Source organism: Tamandua tetradactyla, chromosome 12 (genome assembly GCF_023851605.1).
Source record: "Tamandua tetradactyla isolate mTamTet1 chromosome 12, mTamTet1.pri, whole genome shotgun sequence".
Classification (NCBI taxonomy): Eukaryota; Metazoa; Chordata; class Mammalia; order Pilosa; family Myrmecophagidae; genus Tamandua; species Tamandua tetradactyla.
In genome coordinates, this window is record NC_135338.1 from 29,506,392 (window position 1) to 29,527,402 (window position 21,011).

At 32.6% G+C, this 21,011-nt stretch overlaps 1 protein-coding gene across 9 annotated transcripts in view; it reads left to right on the forward strand.

Moving 5' to 3' along the window:
* The window catches only part of PCNX1 (pecanex 1), a 224,864-nt gene that overhangs the window by 110,188 nt on the left and 93,665 nt on the right, over nt 1-21,011 (forward strand). For 6 of the 9 annotated variants that reach the window (XM_077122888.1, XM_077122886.1, XM_077122884.1 and 3 more), the window contains 2 exons: nt 4,902-5,034; nt 10,260-10,444. The exons of 2 other annotated variants lie outside the window; for them this stretch is intronic. In XM_077122888.1, the coding sequence (XP_076979003.1) occupies nt 4,902-5,034; nt 10,260-10,444 (318 nt within the window). The remainder of the gene's footprint in view (nt 1-4,901; nt 5,035-10,259; nt 10,445-21,011) is intronic. One more of the 9 variants, XM_077122885.1, reaches the window with a different exon arrangement.

Here is a 21,011-nt window from a genome sequence, read left to right on the forward strand (position 1 = left end):
GCAAAGGGTTAAAAACTATTGGGTATCACTGATGACACTGAGTAATCCTTGGCTCCATAGTAACCTTTTGTTCCTTGAAAGCATACCATGGACCCAGCTATATTTGTTTAGCATCTAGGATTGTAGAAAATATCAGTTAGGGACCTGTAATTTTCTTTAACTCCAAATGTAGCTGATAATTTTGGTTTTGTTTGTTGTTGTTTGCTTAGTTGTCAAAAAGAGTAATCCTTTAAAATGTTTTCACAGATGGAAAATATTTTAATTCAGAATTGGTCCTTAGAAGTTATTCAGAAGATTCTCACTGTTCTTTGGCCTCCCAGAAAATTACTTTTGTGAGCTTTTGTTTTTGTATTAGCATGAAATCCTTGCATGCTGATATTTGACATCATTCTTGGCTGACATGGAAACTAAGAACTTAGAATGGGAAAATGTTTAGATAAATGGATTTCATGCCTAGGTTTAATCTTGCTACTGTATTATTTCCTTCAGATCCGTTTTTGCAAAATTAAGTACAACAATAAAAAATAGTTTTACCTTAAAGTACATTTTAGAATGTTCACATAAATTTTGTTTTTCTGAGATGGATACATGCTTGTTTCATACATTGTCTTCTTTTTTAAAATTTAATTTCCTAGTTGTATTTTTTCTTCTGTTCTATTCAGTGTACCAAAATACACATTTTAATATTTATTATCCTCCCCAGATTGCCCCTTCTCGCAATAAACCTTCCCACCGAAAATAACATTTTTCTTGGCCAGTTTCTACTGTCTAAATTTTTATTCATTCATTTTTAGCAATTGAGTTATGACGAGACCAGCCATAATACATAATAACCAGAAAAAAAATCACGTATGAATCCTTTCACTAAAAGGATGACTGACATTTCCAGTGGTGAGAATGACATAGTGATGCTCTCACCATTTCAGTTATTGATATATTTATTTTTTTCTTTAGAATTTAAACACTCCTCATCACCTACCTCATCAATTTTCCTCTTTTGTACATCCCAGTCCCCTGCAAGTAAAATGGGTCCTTTAATTCTTTACCTTTTTCATTCAGAGTAAAATGAACTGGTGGGCTATTGTGTGAATACTTACATATAAAAATAAATAGTTGCACGAAAATAACTCAGTTTTAAGGAAATCATTGAGATAAATTGGAAGTAATTGCTGAAGAGGATGGTGAATATTGTGGATTTTACATTCTTTGTGATCTTTAGGAATAGACCAGTCCACAGTTGTCTAAATTGTCTTAGATATCTATGCCTTGCCCATGAATCGCGCTTAGGCACTCAGTAAATGTTTAAATCTAGCTGAATTAAAGTATTACTACCTCAGAAGTAAAGAGCCAAGCTGTCTGAAGGTCCCTCTTAAATTTGGTAAGATCATAAATTCAGTCCTATGAAATATTCTGAACAAAAGAAAGAATAGTCAAGATTGTATAGTTTTGTAAAAATACAAAAATAGATAAAAATATATATAATTGTCTAAGTGTATGTCCTTGGAAGTGTTTGATATCTGGCTTGTCATTCATGTTTTTTGAATTACTTAAATGTTAGTGATTTTGCAAAATCATAACATAAAGCATAAAAATTAGCTGTACCTAATGACAATGGAAAGAGTGCTAAATTTGTGCTATTTGTGTGGGAACCGAAACCATAATTTGGTCTTGGCCCACTGAATTCCTGAACATGCAGCTGTCTGCGTAACCAAAGGACCCAGTTAATCTTTAAGCTTGCCTCCCTCAGGAGGAAAGAATATACAAATGGTTCTTTGAACAAACACAAGACTCCTTGGTAATTTGAGGTTATTCTTTACCCTGTACGCCTCTCTAGAAAAATAGGACATTACCACACACTCCTTTGAATGTCCTCAGTTAATCTATAACCCTTTCCGTGCATAGAATGACCAGTAAGAAACCACCCCATATATCCTGAGACTCCTTCCAAGTGTATGATCCTATACGCAATGAAATATCTTTGTCTCAGACCCCTAAATCTGGTCCTTATGATTTCCCCGTAATTGCAGAGCACCTTTTGTGAGTCTCCGACATGCCACCATCAGAATTATTGTCCTTATTTTCAGTAAGTTCTCAATAAATTTAGTGATGTAGGTGTTTTCTTCAGTCTCACAGTTGGAACCTTTGTACCTGTGGGTAAGTCGGAACAATTTGTATTTTATACTCTCTGTTAAACTAATTTCATTCTTCTTTACCAGAAGATACTAGCTTTTAAGCAATGTCAAAATGTCAACTTCAAAAATCCATTTTAAAAGTATTTTTCTCCTCTGTGGTTCCCTGGTTAAAAGATTCTTTTCTTTTTATTTCTCTTATAAAGTTAAAGTGTTCAGAGTTTATTACAATTAACTGTGGATTTTCATCAAGTATGACTATAAATTAAGTGATGGTATATACTCACAGCAAATTATTTTGAGGCTTAAGGACACTTTTTTTCCTTGGTTCTAATGACCTGGACCTTATTCCAAATAGGGCTATTCTATATAAGTGGCACATTTCCATTGGGGATGGTTTAGTCTTATTCATTGGAACCACAAATTAAAGTATAGTGTTTTCGGTTGAATGTGTGATCCTATAAGTGGTTGCTGTAGTAGTTATTGAAACGTCTTTTAACAATAGGTATTTGCACCTTGAATATTACAATGGGTAATGATGCCATTTTAATATAATATATTGTTCAATGAATGCTTAAACTTTAATCTTGATGTATATCCGCGACTTAGGAAAGTAAGTGATGTAGGTATTTTACAAATAGCAAAATATAACTGGGAATGTGAATGACAACAACAATAACAAAATGGCGTTTTTGAAGAAGAAAAGGGTTTGACTAAAAATGGACACCGCAGTTTATCTTTTCATTCCAGTACTTGGAAATAATTAGCTTTTGCTTAAAATAATTGCTATTAATTATTTACTATTAATTATAATATCAGTAGAAGGATAGTAAAAACAAACAAACAAACAAAACACCTGTCTCCATGTTCCTTTTTCCTATTCTAACTATTCAGTGGTCACATACTGTATTTTTCCAAATCCTTCTGAGTAATTTTAGTATGTTTTATGGTTCACATTGTCCTCTAAATTATACCTGGCTAAATTTTACTCTGCTATTTTGTTTGAAGCAAAATGTATACAATTAAAGATAATGCTGGAAAGTTTCTTTATGAAGTTGGATTGTCTTGTAAACTGTAACATTGTCCTATAGTCTGATACAATTATAGAATAGAAACTTCAGAATAATTTTACAAAATGTGTTGAACTGGGTTTTAAAATAGTGATTTAAATTTCGTTCTCTGACTTAACCTTACTGGCATCTTAAGAATTATGATAGGACACCACTCATCTAATTTTTCGTATCTTCTCTCAAGTGGCTTATTTGCTTTTTTGCTTTGTTTCATCCTTCATCCCAGTGATTTCCTGCCAATGTATATTTCCTCTTTTGTAACAATGTTGGTTGCAGTTTTTAATGCGTTTTATTGGGGTTATGAGATCAAAAATAGGCAAAATATACAATATTATTTGCAGACTGTGGTAACAAAAAGGCAACCTTGACTTTGTAATTCAGCACTGTTCAATGCAACTGTCTGTGATAATGAAAATGTTCTGTATTGGCACTGTCCAATATGGTAGTCACTAACTACATGTGATTGTCAAGGATTTGATATGTGTTTAGTGCATCTAGGAATTGAATTTTAAATTTTATTTAATTTTAATCAATTTTGAATTTAAATAGGCACACATGGCTATTGGCTAGGATAGCACAGTTCTAGATGACCAGACTTAACATCATTTGTTCCCATTGATCGTATATAATTTTTTCATATGTAGCTTTTTCTAATTTAAGGGAATTTTCATGTATTTAGAAAGAGTGCTTCTATCCTAACTTGTTTTATCTTTATTCACATTAGTATCAAAACTGTCCTTTTTCAAAAGCGTGATTCCCCAATATTTAGATCACTAGGAAACACAATGGTTTTATGTTGCAATGGATGAAATAATTTATTTTGCTTTAGAAATTGGTATCAGTCAATAGTATGGTTTGTAAAATTTTATGTATTTCTGTTAAACTGTTATGATTTTCTCATTTTGTGTACTTGATTTTAGTATTTACTTCATAGTATTTACTTTTGGATTACACTATAACTTTGTAAACTTAACGTTTTGCTGATATTAGCTTCCTAACATAGAGAGGACTAGTTAGTTAAGGGGCATAGAATTGTATAGTTTGATGCCTTACAGTTAAGATATATTCATGCTCTCTTGAATTGAATACTTAAAAAATTAGTTGTGTAGTTTAGCAGTGGGTTCATGTAAAGCTGCTAAAATTGAGGCACAGGGCAGTGTGAGATAAACTTTGTATTTTTACCTGACTTCTAGGTATTAAAAATGAAGCACCAAGAAAAAGAAATTAAAAAGCAAAAAAATAAAACAAATAAAAAAAACGAAGCACCGTCTTTGCTGCTTTTAGTACCCTCATGAGAGTAAGAAATTAATGCCTCATTTCTGTTAGTAGAAACTAAGGTATTGTGTGTAATTTTAAGGATAACTTAATAAGAGGAAATAGAGTAATATGAAATTAAATGAGACTTTTAGAAAAGATTTAAAGCAACAGAAATCCTAAAATAGGACATTGAAATTGAAGAGAAGGTGATGAGGCCAGATAATAGATTAGCAACATTATTTTTAAAGAAGCAATCATTTTTAAATAAATGATACATTTTTTGAGTGTGTTACCTGTTGCAGTAGCTTGATGGCATATATAAAGACAATTTGGGTTAATTAGATAAGTTCCCTTATGGGGTGGGAAAGCAAGGGAAAGACAGGCTCAGCTGCTGTTTACATTTATGACCTAGGCTCCTATTTGACCTAAGTCTGTCTTAATGCAGCAGCACAGGCCAGCGAGGAGGCAGTGTCATTTCGCCGTGAACGCAGCACTTTTAGGCGCCAGGCAGTTCGGCGCCGGCACAATGCAGGGAGTAACCCTACCCCTCCTACATTGCTCATCGGATCACCCCTAAGGTATGGTATTTAAAAATTCCACCAAGTTTAGCATGCATGTAATGGACCTTCTAACCTGTTCTGTCAATGCCAAGAAGACATTTGAATAGCTTTATTTCTCTTTTTTTTTATACTTTTAAGCTCTTGTAGGTTTTCTCTGCATGTAACCATGAGCCTATTGCGTTATGCATGCCTTATGTTGCATTATTTAAACAAAATTAGTTTAGCCAGTTTTAAATTGCAAAATCACAATAGGGCAGTTACAGAAATGCAAAGCCGTAAATCAGCCTGTGATATTATTTTACTCTAAATTAATACTACGAAGGCCGTATCTTTCCCCAAAATTCTTGACAGTATTCAATAGGAATGAATATGGGACAGAGGAGTGAATTTGTTGAAGAATAACAGATCATTATCTCAGCTTGATAAGCTAGTTTGATTATTTATATCATCATGATTTGATGTATTTGCTTTTATATTGCTTTAAAAATGGTGTCTTATTTCATAATCACCAGAACATAGGACTACAATAATTTATGGCAAAGTTTGGTTAATTAGATATATATTTTTAATATACATTTATGTTGAATTTCTCAACACCTTTATTGTACTAAACAGGCATTTCTATTTTGCCCAGTATTTCTAATTAGGAAAGAATCCTTTTATAACATTGGGAATAATTTTCCATTAAAATGTTAGTGTTTATTCATAATTTTGTCAGATTTAGAGTCCATGCTTTGAACTGGAAATGTAAAATATTTTCAAAAACTTGTGCTTTATTTCATTTTAAGACTATAAATGAGAACATAAATATTCACATGTGCTTGCTTAAGCACTCCCTGTGTTATACCATATACTTCTGTCAATTTCTCTGTTCAAAAACAGTTAACTCAAATTATTTTTCTACCAGCACATTTTAATTTGAAATAAAAAAGGAAGAGCATTTGATAAAATAGGTGCTATAGATTGCATAGTAGATTTGAAGAGATGAATCCCTTTCATTGCTAAAACTTTTCTCTTGACAATAGCAAAATCCTTATTTTTTAAGTATTGTCTTATTTATATTCTCCAGAAATTTAAAATTTGATTATTTTTCAAGATTTTATGTTATAATCAGAGACTTTTTATCTTTTGCAGGCTATATTCCTAATTATTCCTAAAGTAATTCTTAATTTTGTAAAGAGTAGTATAATTAGTAGTTAAAGTATAAAAATGGGAAGGCAACTATTAAAAGAAACATTTGGTTTAGAAATCTTTCCTGAGCATCATGGCTTTTTGTGAGCCCTCCTCTTCTATTTGCTGTCCACCTCCTTTCCTTTGCTGCTTAAAGGAGTTTTTCTTTTTGCTAATGGATTTGGGCCATAGTTCCAACATGCTTAGTGTTTCATTATACTTTTCTTGTTTTGTCTCTAACCTCTTCTTTTTGCCCCTTGAATAATCCTTGCCATAGAATCTTCTTTGCTTTCCTGTTTATTCTATGTTGATATTTCATGAACTTTTTTTTTTTAACCTTCTCTTTTTAGTCCTTAAAATCTTTATATCTTCTCAGTGAGCCTGCTGGATCTCACTCACTCACTAAGCAAATATGTATAAATTAGGTTTATCTCTGCTTGGTGGAATACTGAAGGGCTGTGTTCTACTCCAGCCTATCATATAGGATTTTCCCATGTGTTTTAGGGTTTTAAAAACCTTACCATTCAGATAAGGATATGGTATGAAGCTTGTTTGTAAAGAGCCCAAATTAAAATTTTTGGAAAGTAGTTTGCAACAGTTAGCGTGTAGTTTTTGTTGTACAGGGTATTTCCAGTCCAAAGGTTGCGTTTATCTTAAATAAGCTGACTTCATCCTGGAATGAAGTAATATAATGTTTAGCTGTACTTAACTGTGAGGAATTAGGAGAAACACCAGTTTATTGTAATCATATTTTGTAATTGCAAAGATAATCTGAAAAAATATATTGCTGTTGTTTCTCAGTGTGAATTACAGATAAAAATCTCATCTTTAAATGAACATAGGATGTCACAGTCATGCAAAATTTGGAAAACTTGTCATGAAGAAATGAAATAGATGTGGGAAGACTTTAATTATAACTACTATCTAAATGCCAGTAAAATCTAATTTATTTTGAACTTTAATGAATGGCTTAAGTAATTTATGATCTAAAAAGTTCCAAGACTCTTGTGTAACTTGTTAAACTATATGTCCCCAGGGGTTGGGAGTGAATCATCAAGGTCTTCACAAAGAGAATTGGCTTGTATTTTATAATGCTTGTTAGAATAGCTAGTTTCAGAATTATTTCAAGTATTATTTTCATTAAGCAGGTAGGTTTTGTAGTCCCTGGCTAATTCTTCCCAGTTATTAGAGATAAAAACAAAGATGAACATGTAAAACTTCTGTAATTCTAATAGTCATAATTGTAGTTCTGTATTCATCTGTATTTATTTATCTCAATAGGGTATCTTATAGAACTTTAGTTAATGTACTGGAATGAAAAAATATCATCAGTGCATTTCGTGGAGGGGAATAAAACTTTAATGTTTTCTTAGATTTATTTTTAAAGCTATCATAAAATTGAAAGGTCTGTGATAAAGTCATAGTAATAACTGAGAGTCTATGATTAGAAATTTGTAGGAATTGTTTTGTGGTGCTCAGGAATGAATCCACCAAATAGTTGTAGTTCACGCACTATTTCAAAACATTCTTTTAGGTGATTTCTGGAAATCTGTGCCTGCAAAGGAATAATGTAGTCATTATTATTTAATAATAATAGAGTTTACATTTTAGTTGAGGAGACACATATAAAGATAACTAACAGTGTAAGGCAGAAAAAGCATCAAATACCAAATAAGTCATACAGAGGAAGGACAGACTGAGAGCAACTATTTTTTTTTATAATTTTAATTAGAACTGTTAATTACTAAGATTGCATGTCAATTATGTGCTATTGATATCTGATGGTTATACAACTAAATTTCTATCTTTCCTTTTTACTGTGTTATAAAATAGTTGTTACCTGTCCTGGCATATAAGTGATACTGTTAGTTTAAAATAAAGTACCACTTCCAGGAATATGTTTCCCAACACTTTCCTCAGAAGTGACAAACTCTGTTGTTGTCATGGAAGGGCTTTGAACATAGGGATTCAAAGGACATAAACATTTTGTGACTAGCTCTTAATGTTCAAAAGAGTGACATTTGGAACCGTGTAGATTTTGGCTAATTTCCTGTGTTTATTCTAGAGCTGGAATTCATGCATCAGCTAATATTTTAAAAACTTCTTTATATATTTGAATATACATTGTGCACCTCTGTTCAAGTCGTATATTTGCAAATATGTTCACCTTAAAAATACATTTAACTGCTACGTAGCACATTTATTTATGACTTTAAGTGAAAAAATTGAAAGAAATAATTCGTTGAGTACATACTATATAAAATTCAGTATGTCCCTAGAGATTCAGACTTCTGAAGTCTAGGGATATGCTACTTGAACCATTTCCTTAACATTTTCTTTACTATTTTCTCCGTTGTGAGATTTATTCATTTTGATCAAGTTTGTGATTAAGTTTAGATACTTTCCAAGGAAAAGTCACAAATACAAATATATGTGATTATATTAATTCCCCAAATCATCTATTGGTTTATGTTTGTTGTACCAAGACTCTAGTGCAAAGAAATTATTAAATAAATACTTTTATAGTTATGGCTTAAAAGATAAAGCCAGGAAGGATGGGCAAATTGACATTTTGTGGACATGCTTTTTTCATGTGTTGGGTGCATTCCTGTACTCTCCTGAGCATGTATAGTATGTTTTTCATTGGTTCTAAAAGATGCCTGAAAAATTAATGTTCTAGGCAGCATTATTTCAGAGAACTTTCTTTGATGGTGGAAATGATCAACACTGTTCAATATTGTAGCCAGTAGCCACTAACTACAGCTGACTTATAGCAGCCAATAGCTACAATTCAGTATGGTAGTCATTAGTTACCATATGTGGCTTTGAACACTTGAAATGCTCAAGTGTGACTAAGGATCTAAAATTTTAATTGATTTAAATTAAATTTAAATAGCCACACATTGCTGTTGAATTGGATAGTGCAGTTCCTGAGCGTATTCTGTTGCCATGACCACAGGCTTAAGCAATATGTAAAATATTTTCTACATAGCCTTTTATTTCATGGTTATTTCAAGTTATAGTTCCCTTTTCAGCATATAGCAGATAAGTTTGTTCTTTTATAGGTATCAGAGAAACTATTCCATTGAGATCAGAGGATTAAAGAGAAGTCGGTACTTACAAAAGATGGTAAAGTAACTGAATGAAATGACTAATTAGATTAGTGGAGACTAATTTAGTACAGATTCCAGGTTTGTTCAAAGTAAATTTAATTTGACATAATGCAGTGTTGAATTGAACATCATGGTGAGAATGAAGTATAATTATACTTGAAATAATAAATTTATTCATGCATTATTTTATTTAATTTAATAAACAATAGAATCTCTTAATGTCCCTTGAGAAATCACTGGCTTTCAGATCATTTTCAAGGTTTTTGAGAATCGTGAATCCTTATTAAGGAGACTATAGTATACTGGTAAAGGAATGAACAAAATTTGTTAATAGAACAGTTATTGTTGTCAGCTATGACCTGATTTTAGAAATAGATAGGCTTTTCATAGATAACACTTTATATTCTATAAATTTTTCTGCCATCATCCCAATGGCCATTTACATTCCTTTGGTTGAGTCAGTATTTTTGTTATTCTTGCATTAATTTGTGACTTTCTTTTGATTCACCCTGGTTGCATTTGATAAAGATTCTTTGGTTTTCAAGTGCATAGAAACTTTGTTTTATTGTGAATTTGAGATGCTGGAATATTTGAAAGAACAATTCTAGAATTATTTCTAGTATTTAACTTTAAAAATAGTGTTTTATATGTTGGGAAGGAGAATGAATTTTAGCTACTTTGTTTCTTTATACTAGAACTTAGTTGGATTGATGTAGGAAGAAGTTACAAATTGATTGACTAAAAAATATGCATCAAATGTTTATTATGTTTGCTCAGTTCATGATTATGAATCAGTTTCATAGGATCAGCAGATTTAAGCCAGCAGCATAATCTGTGTATTTTATAAAACTTTTTGGCTCTTTCTTAGGTTACTGAAACTTTTTCAATATTGACTTCATTCTAGCTATTGTTTTTCTCTTTTCTTCCCTGTAATTCTCCCCAATCCATGTTTTTTCCTAGCCTTCAAGATGGTCAGCAAGGCCAGCAGTCCACAGTCCAGGTCAAAGTCCAGTCCCGCCCCCCTTCCCAGGCTGCAGTGCTCAGTACTAGTGCCTCCTTGCTGGTGAGAAATGGGAGTGTCCACTTAGAAGCATCACATGACAATGCATCTGCTGTAGGCGGTAGCAGTTTGCACGATGAACTTGGTATGCAGGCCTTATATAATTTGGTGATAGAAAATTTTAATGCAGCAGATAATGGGTAATGTTTATAACTTTTTCAGATAGCTTCAGTTTGAAACTACACATCTGAATACTTTCTATAGGATTTACCCTGCATATAAGGAAAACCTGACTTTCTTTTTCCTTTTCTGTTTTTCTCTATTCTTATCCTACATTTTCTTTTAAGCATGTCCATTGTTAATAAGTAGTTAAAAGTATTAATGTTCATGCTTTAGTGTTCTTATACAATGATTTTGGCAGTTCTTTTATTCTCAGGCGTTTATACCATGGGGAGAAATATCTGTTTTTACTTTTTTTAATGATTTTTTCTGCATCAATTTATTTGTCATTTTGCTCGTAAGAAAGGGAAAGATGTTTTTAGAGTCCATTCTTTGAGATATTCTATATTTCAAAATCAGTGTCTGTTAACTGAAGTAGGACTTACTAGAATTCAAAATGCAATAGTCTGAGGATATCATGGCTCTATACTAATCGAATATTAATTTTATAAAGATTTAAAAATTTTGTTCTGTTATTACCTTTTTAAGTATTTATACAAATTATTAAATAGTTCTCAGAGAAGAGGCGTAGTTTGCAACCTCAGTATGCATATCCACCCAAATATCTCTTTCTGCATTAAGGACAGTATTTTATACTACTTTGGTTTCTACTTCTCTGTACAGTTTAGCTTTCTTATGCTCAGAATGCATATTAATAATGATTTAAGTAAATGAGAATGAAAATCTTGCTATTAAAAAATATGAGTTTGAAAGCATAACCTTGTCTCATTGTGATTTTGCTTTATCCATGTTACAGTTGTCTTTTATTTATAAAGATGCTTTGACTAGGGTATGTGGTATAAGATGATCAAATTAGGTATAATAAAATTGGACATGCTAGACAACATTGACTCTTTTCCCATTACGTAAAAACCCTTAATCAGTTAAAGAGGCATTAATATATATATAGATAGCATATTGTTGAAAATAACTACCTTTAACAAATCTTACAGTCATTTTTAAGTAGTCATCTAATATATTTATAATGTTAGAATGTCTAGTGACTTCCAAAAAACAGAAGCCAATAAAACATTTTAATTTTAAATGTAGAATGCTTTTGTAATTTGGAGAGGTAAGGACGAATATGTAAAGAGGGTGCTTAAGAAAATGGGGTAGACTTCACTTAGCCTCTTGCTTTGGCTTAAAGCTGTGATACCTTTTTAGTTGCAAATTTACTCAGTCAGGTAATAATGATTTATATTAATATCTGTTCAAGAGTTCCTACAGACAGAGTTGCATTCATTTGCATTCATAATATAAAATTAAAGACATCAACATTGTTGCCCATTGGTTTTATGGTAGAAGATTAACTGAAATAAAGGCTTCATTTTAATTTATTTCGGATCAAGTGTGAAATTAAACTAGGTGATTTTCCCCTGTAAAGATTCTTAGTTTGCTCAAAAAACTTGCTAAGCAACCTATAATTGTAAAGTCCCATCCTAAAGTCACATGTAGATTATTGAAAATATGTACATATAAACTCTTTTGCCAATTATGAAGATAAAAAATATTTTCTGATTGTAATTGACTTTAACATCTACTGGTGGATGGCATCTACTAGTGGATATTCAAGTTATTCACTTCAAATTTGGGTTTTATTTATTTATTTATTTATTTTTACATGGGCAGGCACCGGGAATCGAACCTGGGTCCTCGGGCATGGCAGGCAAGCACTCTTACCTGCTGAGCCACCGTGGCCCGCCCTGGGTTTTATCTTTTAACTACCTTCTGATTTCTAATTCTTGACATGTGGTAGCTGAATTCCACCTAATAGAATGAGTAATAATAATTAGTACAAAAAAGTGATCAATGGAAAGAGTGTGTCTGTTTTATAGCAAATAAAGTTGGCCAAAATAAAATTCTAAAAATTAATGCCCCAGAACGTAAAGGAATTGATGAACTGGTTTCTGTGATATATCCCACTGGAATATTTTATTTCATGGTTTAAGTTTCTGGGTGATTGTAACAAGCAGAAGTAAGATTAGTTTGTGTGAGAGAATTTGAGTATCATATGCTCAAATTTTGAAAAGTATGGAATATTTCCAAAGGATTGCTTCCTTCAAAGTTAGCTTCTTTAACTGAAAAATTTTAACTACACGATTTTTACATGTGTAAATGTATACATATAATACATTGATATTATCCCCTAAATACTTATATATATACTTCTGCATATATATGCAAAAATACATATATACACAATACATATATGAGTGTATACCAGCGTATGTATGCATACACATGATATATTTGTAATAATTATGTATTTTTATTTCCATGCAAACTTAGTAAAAAAAAAGGTTCGAATGACATAGATGAATTTCTCAAGGCCTTCAGTATAACATATTCCTCTTTTTTTTAAAAGACCAAGCTTAAAGATTAATGTCCTGATTAGACTTTTATTTTTTATTCAACCTAACAACATACAAACACATTCTTACCATATGATCATTCCATTCTTGATAATTAATAACTCACAATATCATGGCACAGCTGTACATTCACCACCACGATCATCTCTTAGAATATTTGCATCAATCCAGAAAACGAAATAAAAGGAAAACAGAAAAAGATTCATACATACCATACCCCCCACCCCACCCCCAATCACTAGCATTTCAGTCTACTAACTTTATTTTAGCATTTATTCCCCTGTTATCCATTTATTTTTAATCCATATGTTTTACTCATCTGTCGATAAGGTAGATAAAAGGAACATTAGACACAAGGTCTTCACAATCACACAGTCACATTGCGAAAGCTGTATCATACAATCATTTTCAAGAAACATGGCTATTGGAACACAGCTGTACATTTTCATACAGTTCCCTCCAGCCTCTCTATTACACCTTAACTAAAAAGGTGATATCTATATAATGCGTAAGAATAACCTCCAGGATAACCTCTCGACTCTGGAATCACTCAGGCATTGACACTTTATTTTCTCTCATTTCGCTCTTCCCCCTTTTGATCAAGAAGGTTTTCTTAATCCCTTGATACAAGTTCCAGCTCATTCTAGGATCTCTGTCCCACATTGCCAGGAGGGTCCACACCCCCAGGAGTCATATCCCGTGTAGAGAGGGGGAGGACAGTGAGTTTGCTTGTCATGTTGGCTGAGAGAGAGAGGCCACATCTGAGCAATGAAAGAAGTTCTCTGGGGGTGACTCTTAGGCCTAATTTTAAATAGATTTAGCCTATCCTTTGCGGAGTTAAGTTTCATATGAGCAAATCCCCAGATTGAGGGCTCAGCCTATTGCTTTGGTTGTCCCACTGCTTGTGAGAATATCAAGAATTCTCCATTTGGGAAAGTTGAGTTTTCCCCCTTCCTCACCATTCCTCCAAGGGGGCTCTGCAAATACTCTTCCATTCACTGTTCAGATCACTCTGGGATCTGTCAGGGCATCACTCTGGACAAACTTACAAAATCTCACTCCCTGCTCAAGGTTCCATGTACTCATGGTGTTCAGAATTCATGGTTAAGCTGTCTAACACAAATTATATTAGGAAATGGACTAGTCAAAATATAAATTTTGTACCAAATAAACATGTTTTGCTTTAGTCTCACACATAAAAGTTTTAAAATATGAAATACCATCTATTTTCAGTACCCTGCAGTATTGACATTCCTTTGTTCTTCCTCATGCAAAAACATTTTTAGATTTGTACATTTAGTCACTATCATTATACACGCTATGTATTCCTAGATTATACCATCTCAGTCTTTACCGTCTATCTTTCTTTCTGATTTCATTTGTGCTCCCAGCCCTCCTCCCTCTATCATTCTCATATTCAGCTTCATTCAGTGTTCTAACATAATTGTATTACAGTTAGGTAGTATTGTGCTACCCATTTGTGAGTTTTTACACTCAGTCCTGTTGCACAATCTGTATCCCTTCAGCTCCAGTTACCCAATATCTTACCCTATTTCTATCTCCTGATGGTCTCTGTTACCAATGAAATTCTCCAAGTTTATTCACTAATGTCAGTTCATACCAGTAAGACCATACTGTATTTGTCCTTTTGTTTCTGGCTAATCTCACTTAGCATAATGTCCTTAAAGTCCAGCCATGTTGTTACATACTTCATAACTTTATTCTGTCTTACAGCTGCATAATATTCCATCATATGTATATACCACAACTTGTTTAGCCATTCGTCTGTTGATGGACATTTGGGCTGTTTCCATCTCTTAGCAGTTGTATACAGTGCTGCTCTAAACATTAGTTTGCAAATGTCCATTTGTGTCCTTGCCCTCATGTCTTCTGAGTAGATGCCTAGCAATGGTATTGCCAGGTCATATTGCAGTTCTATACTTGGCTTCCAGAGGAACCGCCAAACTGCCTTCCCCAGCGGTTGTACCATTTGACATTCCTACCAGCAGTGGACAAATGTATCTTTTTCTCTACATCCTCTCCAGCACCATTTTCAGTTTTATTGATAATGGCCATTCTGGTGGGTATGAGATGATATCTCATTGTGGTTTTGATTTGCATTTCCATAAACGCCGGGGAAGTTGAGTATCTTTTCATGTGCCTTTTGGCCATTTATATTTCCTCTTCTGAGAAGTGTCTTTTTATGTCTTTTACCCATTTTGTGATTGGGTTGTCTGTCTTTTTGTTGTCGCGTTGAACAATCGCTTTATACATTCTGGAGACTAGACCTTTATCTGATATATGATCACACTTTTATTTGACATACTTATTTGCTTTTGCTTTCATACACAGCTTTTGGAATTAACTGCAGTAATACTAAATAAACCAAGCTGTGACTTAATGACCAGATAAATAACAAAAGAGACTCTGAATTCAGATAATCTCCGAGTTCTGTATCTACTGAGCTCTTTTAAAAATTTGGCAATCACGTATATATTTTTATGTTAGTTCTACCTTCCTTTTTTGTAAATTAGATTAAAAAATTGATGTAATGATAAACATGCCATTTTAGTTCATGGCTAAACTCTTTACATGTAATACAACATCTTAAAGGAAATGTTCTAGATGCAATAAGATGGAATAGTAAAATTTACAAGTATTTTTTTCTGTATGTGAAATAAGCGTGGTCAATAATGAGGAATATACTTTGAAAAACTATGTATAAAATTATTTCATTTGAGAAATGAAAAATGTTTCTGTTATGTATAGATAATAAATAAAGACAAGAAAGTTTTATGCTTACTGAACAGAATATGTATAAATTTCATAGGTAGTGTTGCTTTGATTAATTTAAGATGTCTTAAAATTACATACTTAAAATAATGTGTTACAGGTTTGAAAACTGATGTTTGCCTTGATTTTTCTTAATCTATTCTGTACAAGAAATTGACAAAGAATGTATTTTTTGAGATAATGTGCTTTATGAAAGAACTTAAATTGAAAATGTAATCAGAAATACTAACCTCTAGAAGAAGACTTAAATCTGGTAGCATCCTGTCATCCTTTTTAAAAAAATAAGCAGTTTATGGTAGCTGTGCCTTATTAAGCAGAAATATGATTTAGAGGCTTTTATGTGTTTTACTTTTTAAAAAAGCAGAGACTCAGATGGTCTATAATATATGTAGTGATTTTTATTAGAATTAATCTTTATGTTTAAAAAGGATTATATGCACTATTTACTACTCTACAGTAATTTTGGGATATGTCATAAGTACTTTTTTTCATTACTATAAATACAGTCATAGGGCTGTAGGGAGTGTATACTTTAGCCCCCTATGTTATATTGGTATGTATGTTAGAAGACTGAAGTATAGTCAGTTTTATGGCTGTATTTAAATCTTGCAGTCTGTGGCTGTATTTATAGTAATGTATGAATGAAAATATAATTTATCTAAACAAAAAAGTTACACAGTTTTTACAGCAACCTTGATTTTGTCCTTTCTATTGTTTTGAGTTAAAAATATTCTAAGTTCTAGCCTCTATGTTTTATTTCCTCTTTGGTGGTGGTGGGTTATGGGAGCCAACACATATATATACATGAAAGTAAAATTTTTTTTTATTGGAACATTAAAATGTTTCATTATATCTCCAAGGAAGAAGTGTAAAGATACATTCTCCTTTTACTTCATTTTGATGAACTTAGAATGGGCTTCTCCCCCTTTGTAACGGTAATACAAGCTTATTTTATAAAATTTAGAAATACTAGACAATGTAACGAGGAAAATAAAGTCATCTGTAATTTTATCACTCAAATATTCACTGTTAAAATTTTCTAATTTTTTCTAATCTTTTTTGTTTTTTTAATGCACTGTTACTGAGATATGTTCACATACCGTATAATTGTCCAATCCATGGTTCACAGTATCATCATATAGTTGTATATTCATGATGACAATCAATTTTTGAATGGTTTCATTACTCCCCAGAAAATACATGCAAGAATAAAAATAAAAATGAAAAAGAACACCCAAACATTCCATACCCCTTATACCCTCCTATTATTTGTGTATTTTTTGTCCTTATCTTTTTACTCATCTGTCCATACCCTGGATGAAGGGAGTGTCAGTCAAAAGGTTTTCACAATCACATGGTCATACTGTAAAAGCTATATAGCTATACAGTCATCTTCAGAAGTCAAGACTACTGTAATACAGTTCATCAGTTTCAGGTATTTCCTTCTAGGTATTCCAATATGCTAAAAACTATAAAGGGTCATCTGTGTAATACATCCGAATAACCTCCAGAATAACCTTTTGACTCTGTGTGAAATCTCTCAGCCACTGAACTATATTTTGTTTTTCTGTCTTCCTCTTTTGGTCAAGAAGGCTTTCTCGATCCCATGATGCCAGGTCCAGGCTTATCTCCTGGAGTCATGTTTCATGTAGGGGCCCTTCCAGTTTGTTCTAATGTACACATGTATGTACTTTTTAAAAATAGAGTTGGGATCATTTTTTGTGACTTTTGTGCTACCATATGAGTTTTGTATCTCACATTACTCATTCAGTGTGTCTGAACATTTACTCATTAACTGTTCTTAAACTTGCTTTAAGGTAGCTGCATAATATTTTGTCACTTAGATCCACATGAAAGGCAGTATATTCTAGAGCCCGAGTTCCTGGCTTCAAATCCCAGTTTTATCACTTTCTAGCAATGTCCCTTGGGCAAGTTGTTTTCTCTTCTTGTGCCTCAGTTTGCTCATTTATGGAAGAGGGGCAGTTATACATATGTCATAGAGTTATGGTAAGGAATATATCTATTACCATATATGAAGCTATTAGAACAGTGCTGGCCATGAGTCTAGTATATTACTTATGATTTTTTAAATTAGTCCTCCATTGTTAACCTTCATGGTTTTTCCTATTGTAATAAAAACCATGGTGAATGTCCTTTTTACATAAATATTTCCAACTCTGATTATTTCCTTGGGATAAATATGTGGAAGTGGAGTTAATAATCAAGGGGAAAATATGTAGAAGCGGAACTCGTAGTCAAGGGGAATAAGCATTGTTGAGAGTTTTTTATATATACTGTTAATTGCTATATGGAAAGCTTGTACCAGTTTATACTTTATCTGGCAGGGTTTGGGGATGTCTGTTTTATACCCAGAAATGTTATAAATTAAAAATAAATCTAGAAAAATTTTATTTTATCCTACTCCAACTTTTATCCCCTGGATAATGCTGAGAATTTATTGTTACCGTGGAAGGACTACTAGAATATTGTTTCAAATAGTTTTGGATGTCTAGGAATTTGACAGAATTTTACAGGGACTGATTGAGATACAGTTTATCTCTTGGTAGTCTGTGTTGTATAGAATTCAATGAAGAATTAGATTACTTGCTTTTAAATATTAATATCCTAAATTAATGGCGATTAATACATGCATTAGTTACGAGTACACGCTAGGTTCTTTAATGGAGGGGCTCCCAAAATCAGTGGCTAAAATAGAAGTTTCTATTTTTCTCATAACAGTCAAGTGGGAACTATCCCTGCCTAGGTGGGTTGACTCTCTTATCTTCCAAATGTGACTTTCCTGCCTGGTCCAAACTGACTGCTCCAGTTGTTGACATTTCCCAGCAAATAGGAAGAGAGAGATGAAGGCAGTTGTTAAAGTCAAAAGACAGCCAGCCTCACCTTTCAGACTGTGATTTGGAAAACGTATCTGTTCTTTTTCTTACTTCCCACTGGCCCATACATAGTCATATGGCAACACCTAGTTTCCGGAGAGGCTGGGAAATGTCTCTGACTAGATGGATTCAGGGAGGGAATGCCCTCTTAGTAGTCTCAGTGTTTACACTAGTAAACTGCTAGAAGAAGTGGTAGTATATCAATATAGTATGATTCAGAATTCAATACAACTGTTATTATTGATGTGAAAAGGTATGCCAATTAGTAAGTTAAAAGCAAAACAGAAAAACAGTAAATTTCCAAGCAGTATGTATGAGGAGTATGATCTGTTTATCTTGAACAAAATACGTGTATTTTGTGTTCAGAAAATTGTTCAGAAAAACACAAAGTGCTCATGGCAGTCACTACCTCTGTGGAGTAGGGCAGCTTTCTTAATTTTATATACTACTTTTGAATCTTCTAATGATTGTATTTTTAAAATCAAGAACAACAACAACAAAAAGAAGCAAAATAAACAAAAAATGATACTATCACTTTCCAAACTTGATTAGCTTCTTGTGGGAATTTCAATGACAATACAGTTATGTTTAGACGTTTTTGTTTTTAAAATCAATTTCATTGATATATATATATATATATATATATATATATATATATATATATAAATAAAATACAGATACAATAAATGTCGTCCATTTCTTGTGTACAATTTGCTGAGTTTTAACAGATAGGCACATCTGTGAAGTACCTAACATTTCCGTTACTTTCAAAAGAATCTTTGTTCCCTCTTGCAGTTCATCCCCCCTTGTGCCTTGTCCCTAGGCAACTACTAATCTGCATTCTATCCTTGTGCATATATCAGTAGATGGTTCCTTGTTATGGCTGAGTAGTATTCCATTGTATGAAATAATGAATATTGTTTCTCCATTCACCTGCCAATGGACTTTTGTGTTGTTTCCAGTTTCTGACTATTGGGAATGGAGGGGTAAACAGTTTTCAAAAGTGTTTTTACTGTCTCGAAAGGAATGTATGCATGTTCCAATTGTTCCCAATTTTGCTAACATTTGCTATTGTTGATCTTTCCATTTTAGCCCTAATGGGTGCATAATGGTATCTTCATTGTGGTTTAAATTTACATTTCTTTGATAACTGATAATGATGAGCATCTTTTTGTTATGTTCATTTGCCAAACATATACCTTCTTTGGTGAATCATTTGTCCAAATTTTTTTACCATTTTAAAAATTGGGTTTTCTTATTATTATGGAGGTATAAGAGTTTTTTAGATATCTTAGATACAACTCATTTGTCAGATACAAATTACAGATATTTCCTCCCATTCTGTGGCTTGACTTCCAGTTTACCTGGCTAGTCTTAATGTCATCAATATCATTGTAATGGATTATTTTACTAAAATAAGGAGGGCTTGTCCCTTTGAAATAAAATGTAAGCAGATGATGAAATTATTTAGCAGAATATGACCTTGTACATCCACCTTTGGAAGATTTAGTGAATCTGGGATTCAGGCACCTAGAATAGTCTTAAGAACTTAAGGTATGTCATGTTAAGACAGAAATAGAGAATAAGAAGGTCATGTCAGTAAAATTTATAAATGTATAATTCTGTTTTTGTTTCCAAGCAATTGAGATACATGTTTTTTCTTACCATTACCCTAAAATACTCTCCTAAACCAGCATCTTTCTTCTCATATATGTCCTTTTTCTTATTCTTACCCTGTTTTAAAAACCCTGAGCAGTGTTATACATTCGAGAAAGATGGACGAGGGTTCTAAATACTGAAACTTGAAATTACAAGTAGCCTAGTGAATTGATTTCCTTTGTATCACAAGAGAGTTAATGAGGTTTTAGAAGCCCAAGGGTCCTTGAGAAAGGTTGGCAAACTTTGGCCCATGGGCTAAATCCAGGTTGATGGCTATTTTTGTAAATAAAATTTTATTTGTGCACAGCCATGCACATTGATTTATATGTTGTCTATGGCTACTTTCACAGTGCAGTGGCAGACTTGAATTGTTGTGACAAAGACCATCAGACCCACAAAGTCTAAAATATTTAGTAACTGGCACATTATAGAAAAAGTGTACTAATGCTTGGTTTGGGGACAAGTAACTTCATTAATCTATAAACAGCAATAAAGTGTCATTTCCGTCTGGCTGAAAACTTATAATATTACCTCAGACTCAGGGACACCACTTGGAGTGCTATCAAGAAACTAGAATTAATCTTAAATACCTTTTTCTCTTAAAAGTATAATGATATGTTCAGATAACATTGCGAACTCAATATTCATCACCATCAGAAATAAACAATTTAGCACTTGTTGAGTTCTTAGTTATAAAGATGTATGTGGACTTGAATAGTCTTCACCAAAAAAAAAAAAACAATAACATTTTATAAATCTGCCTCCTATGTATTTC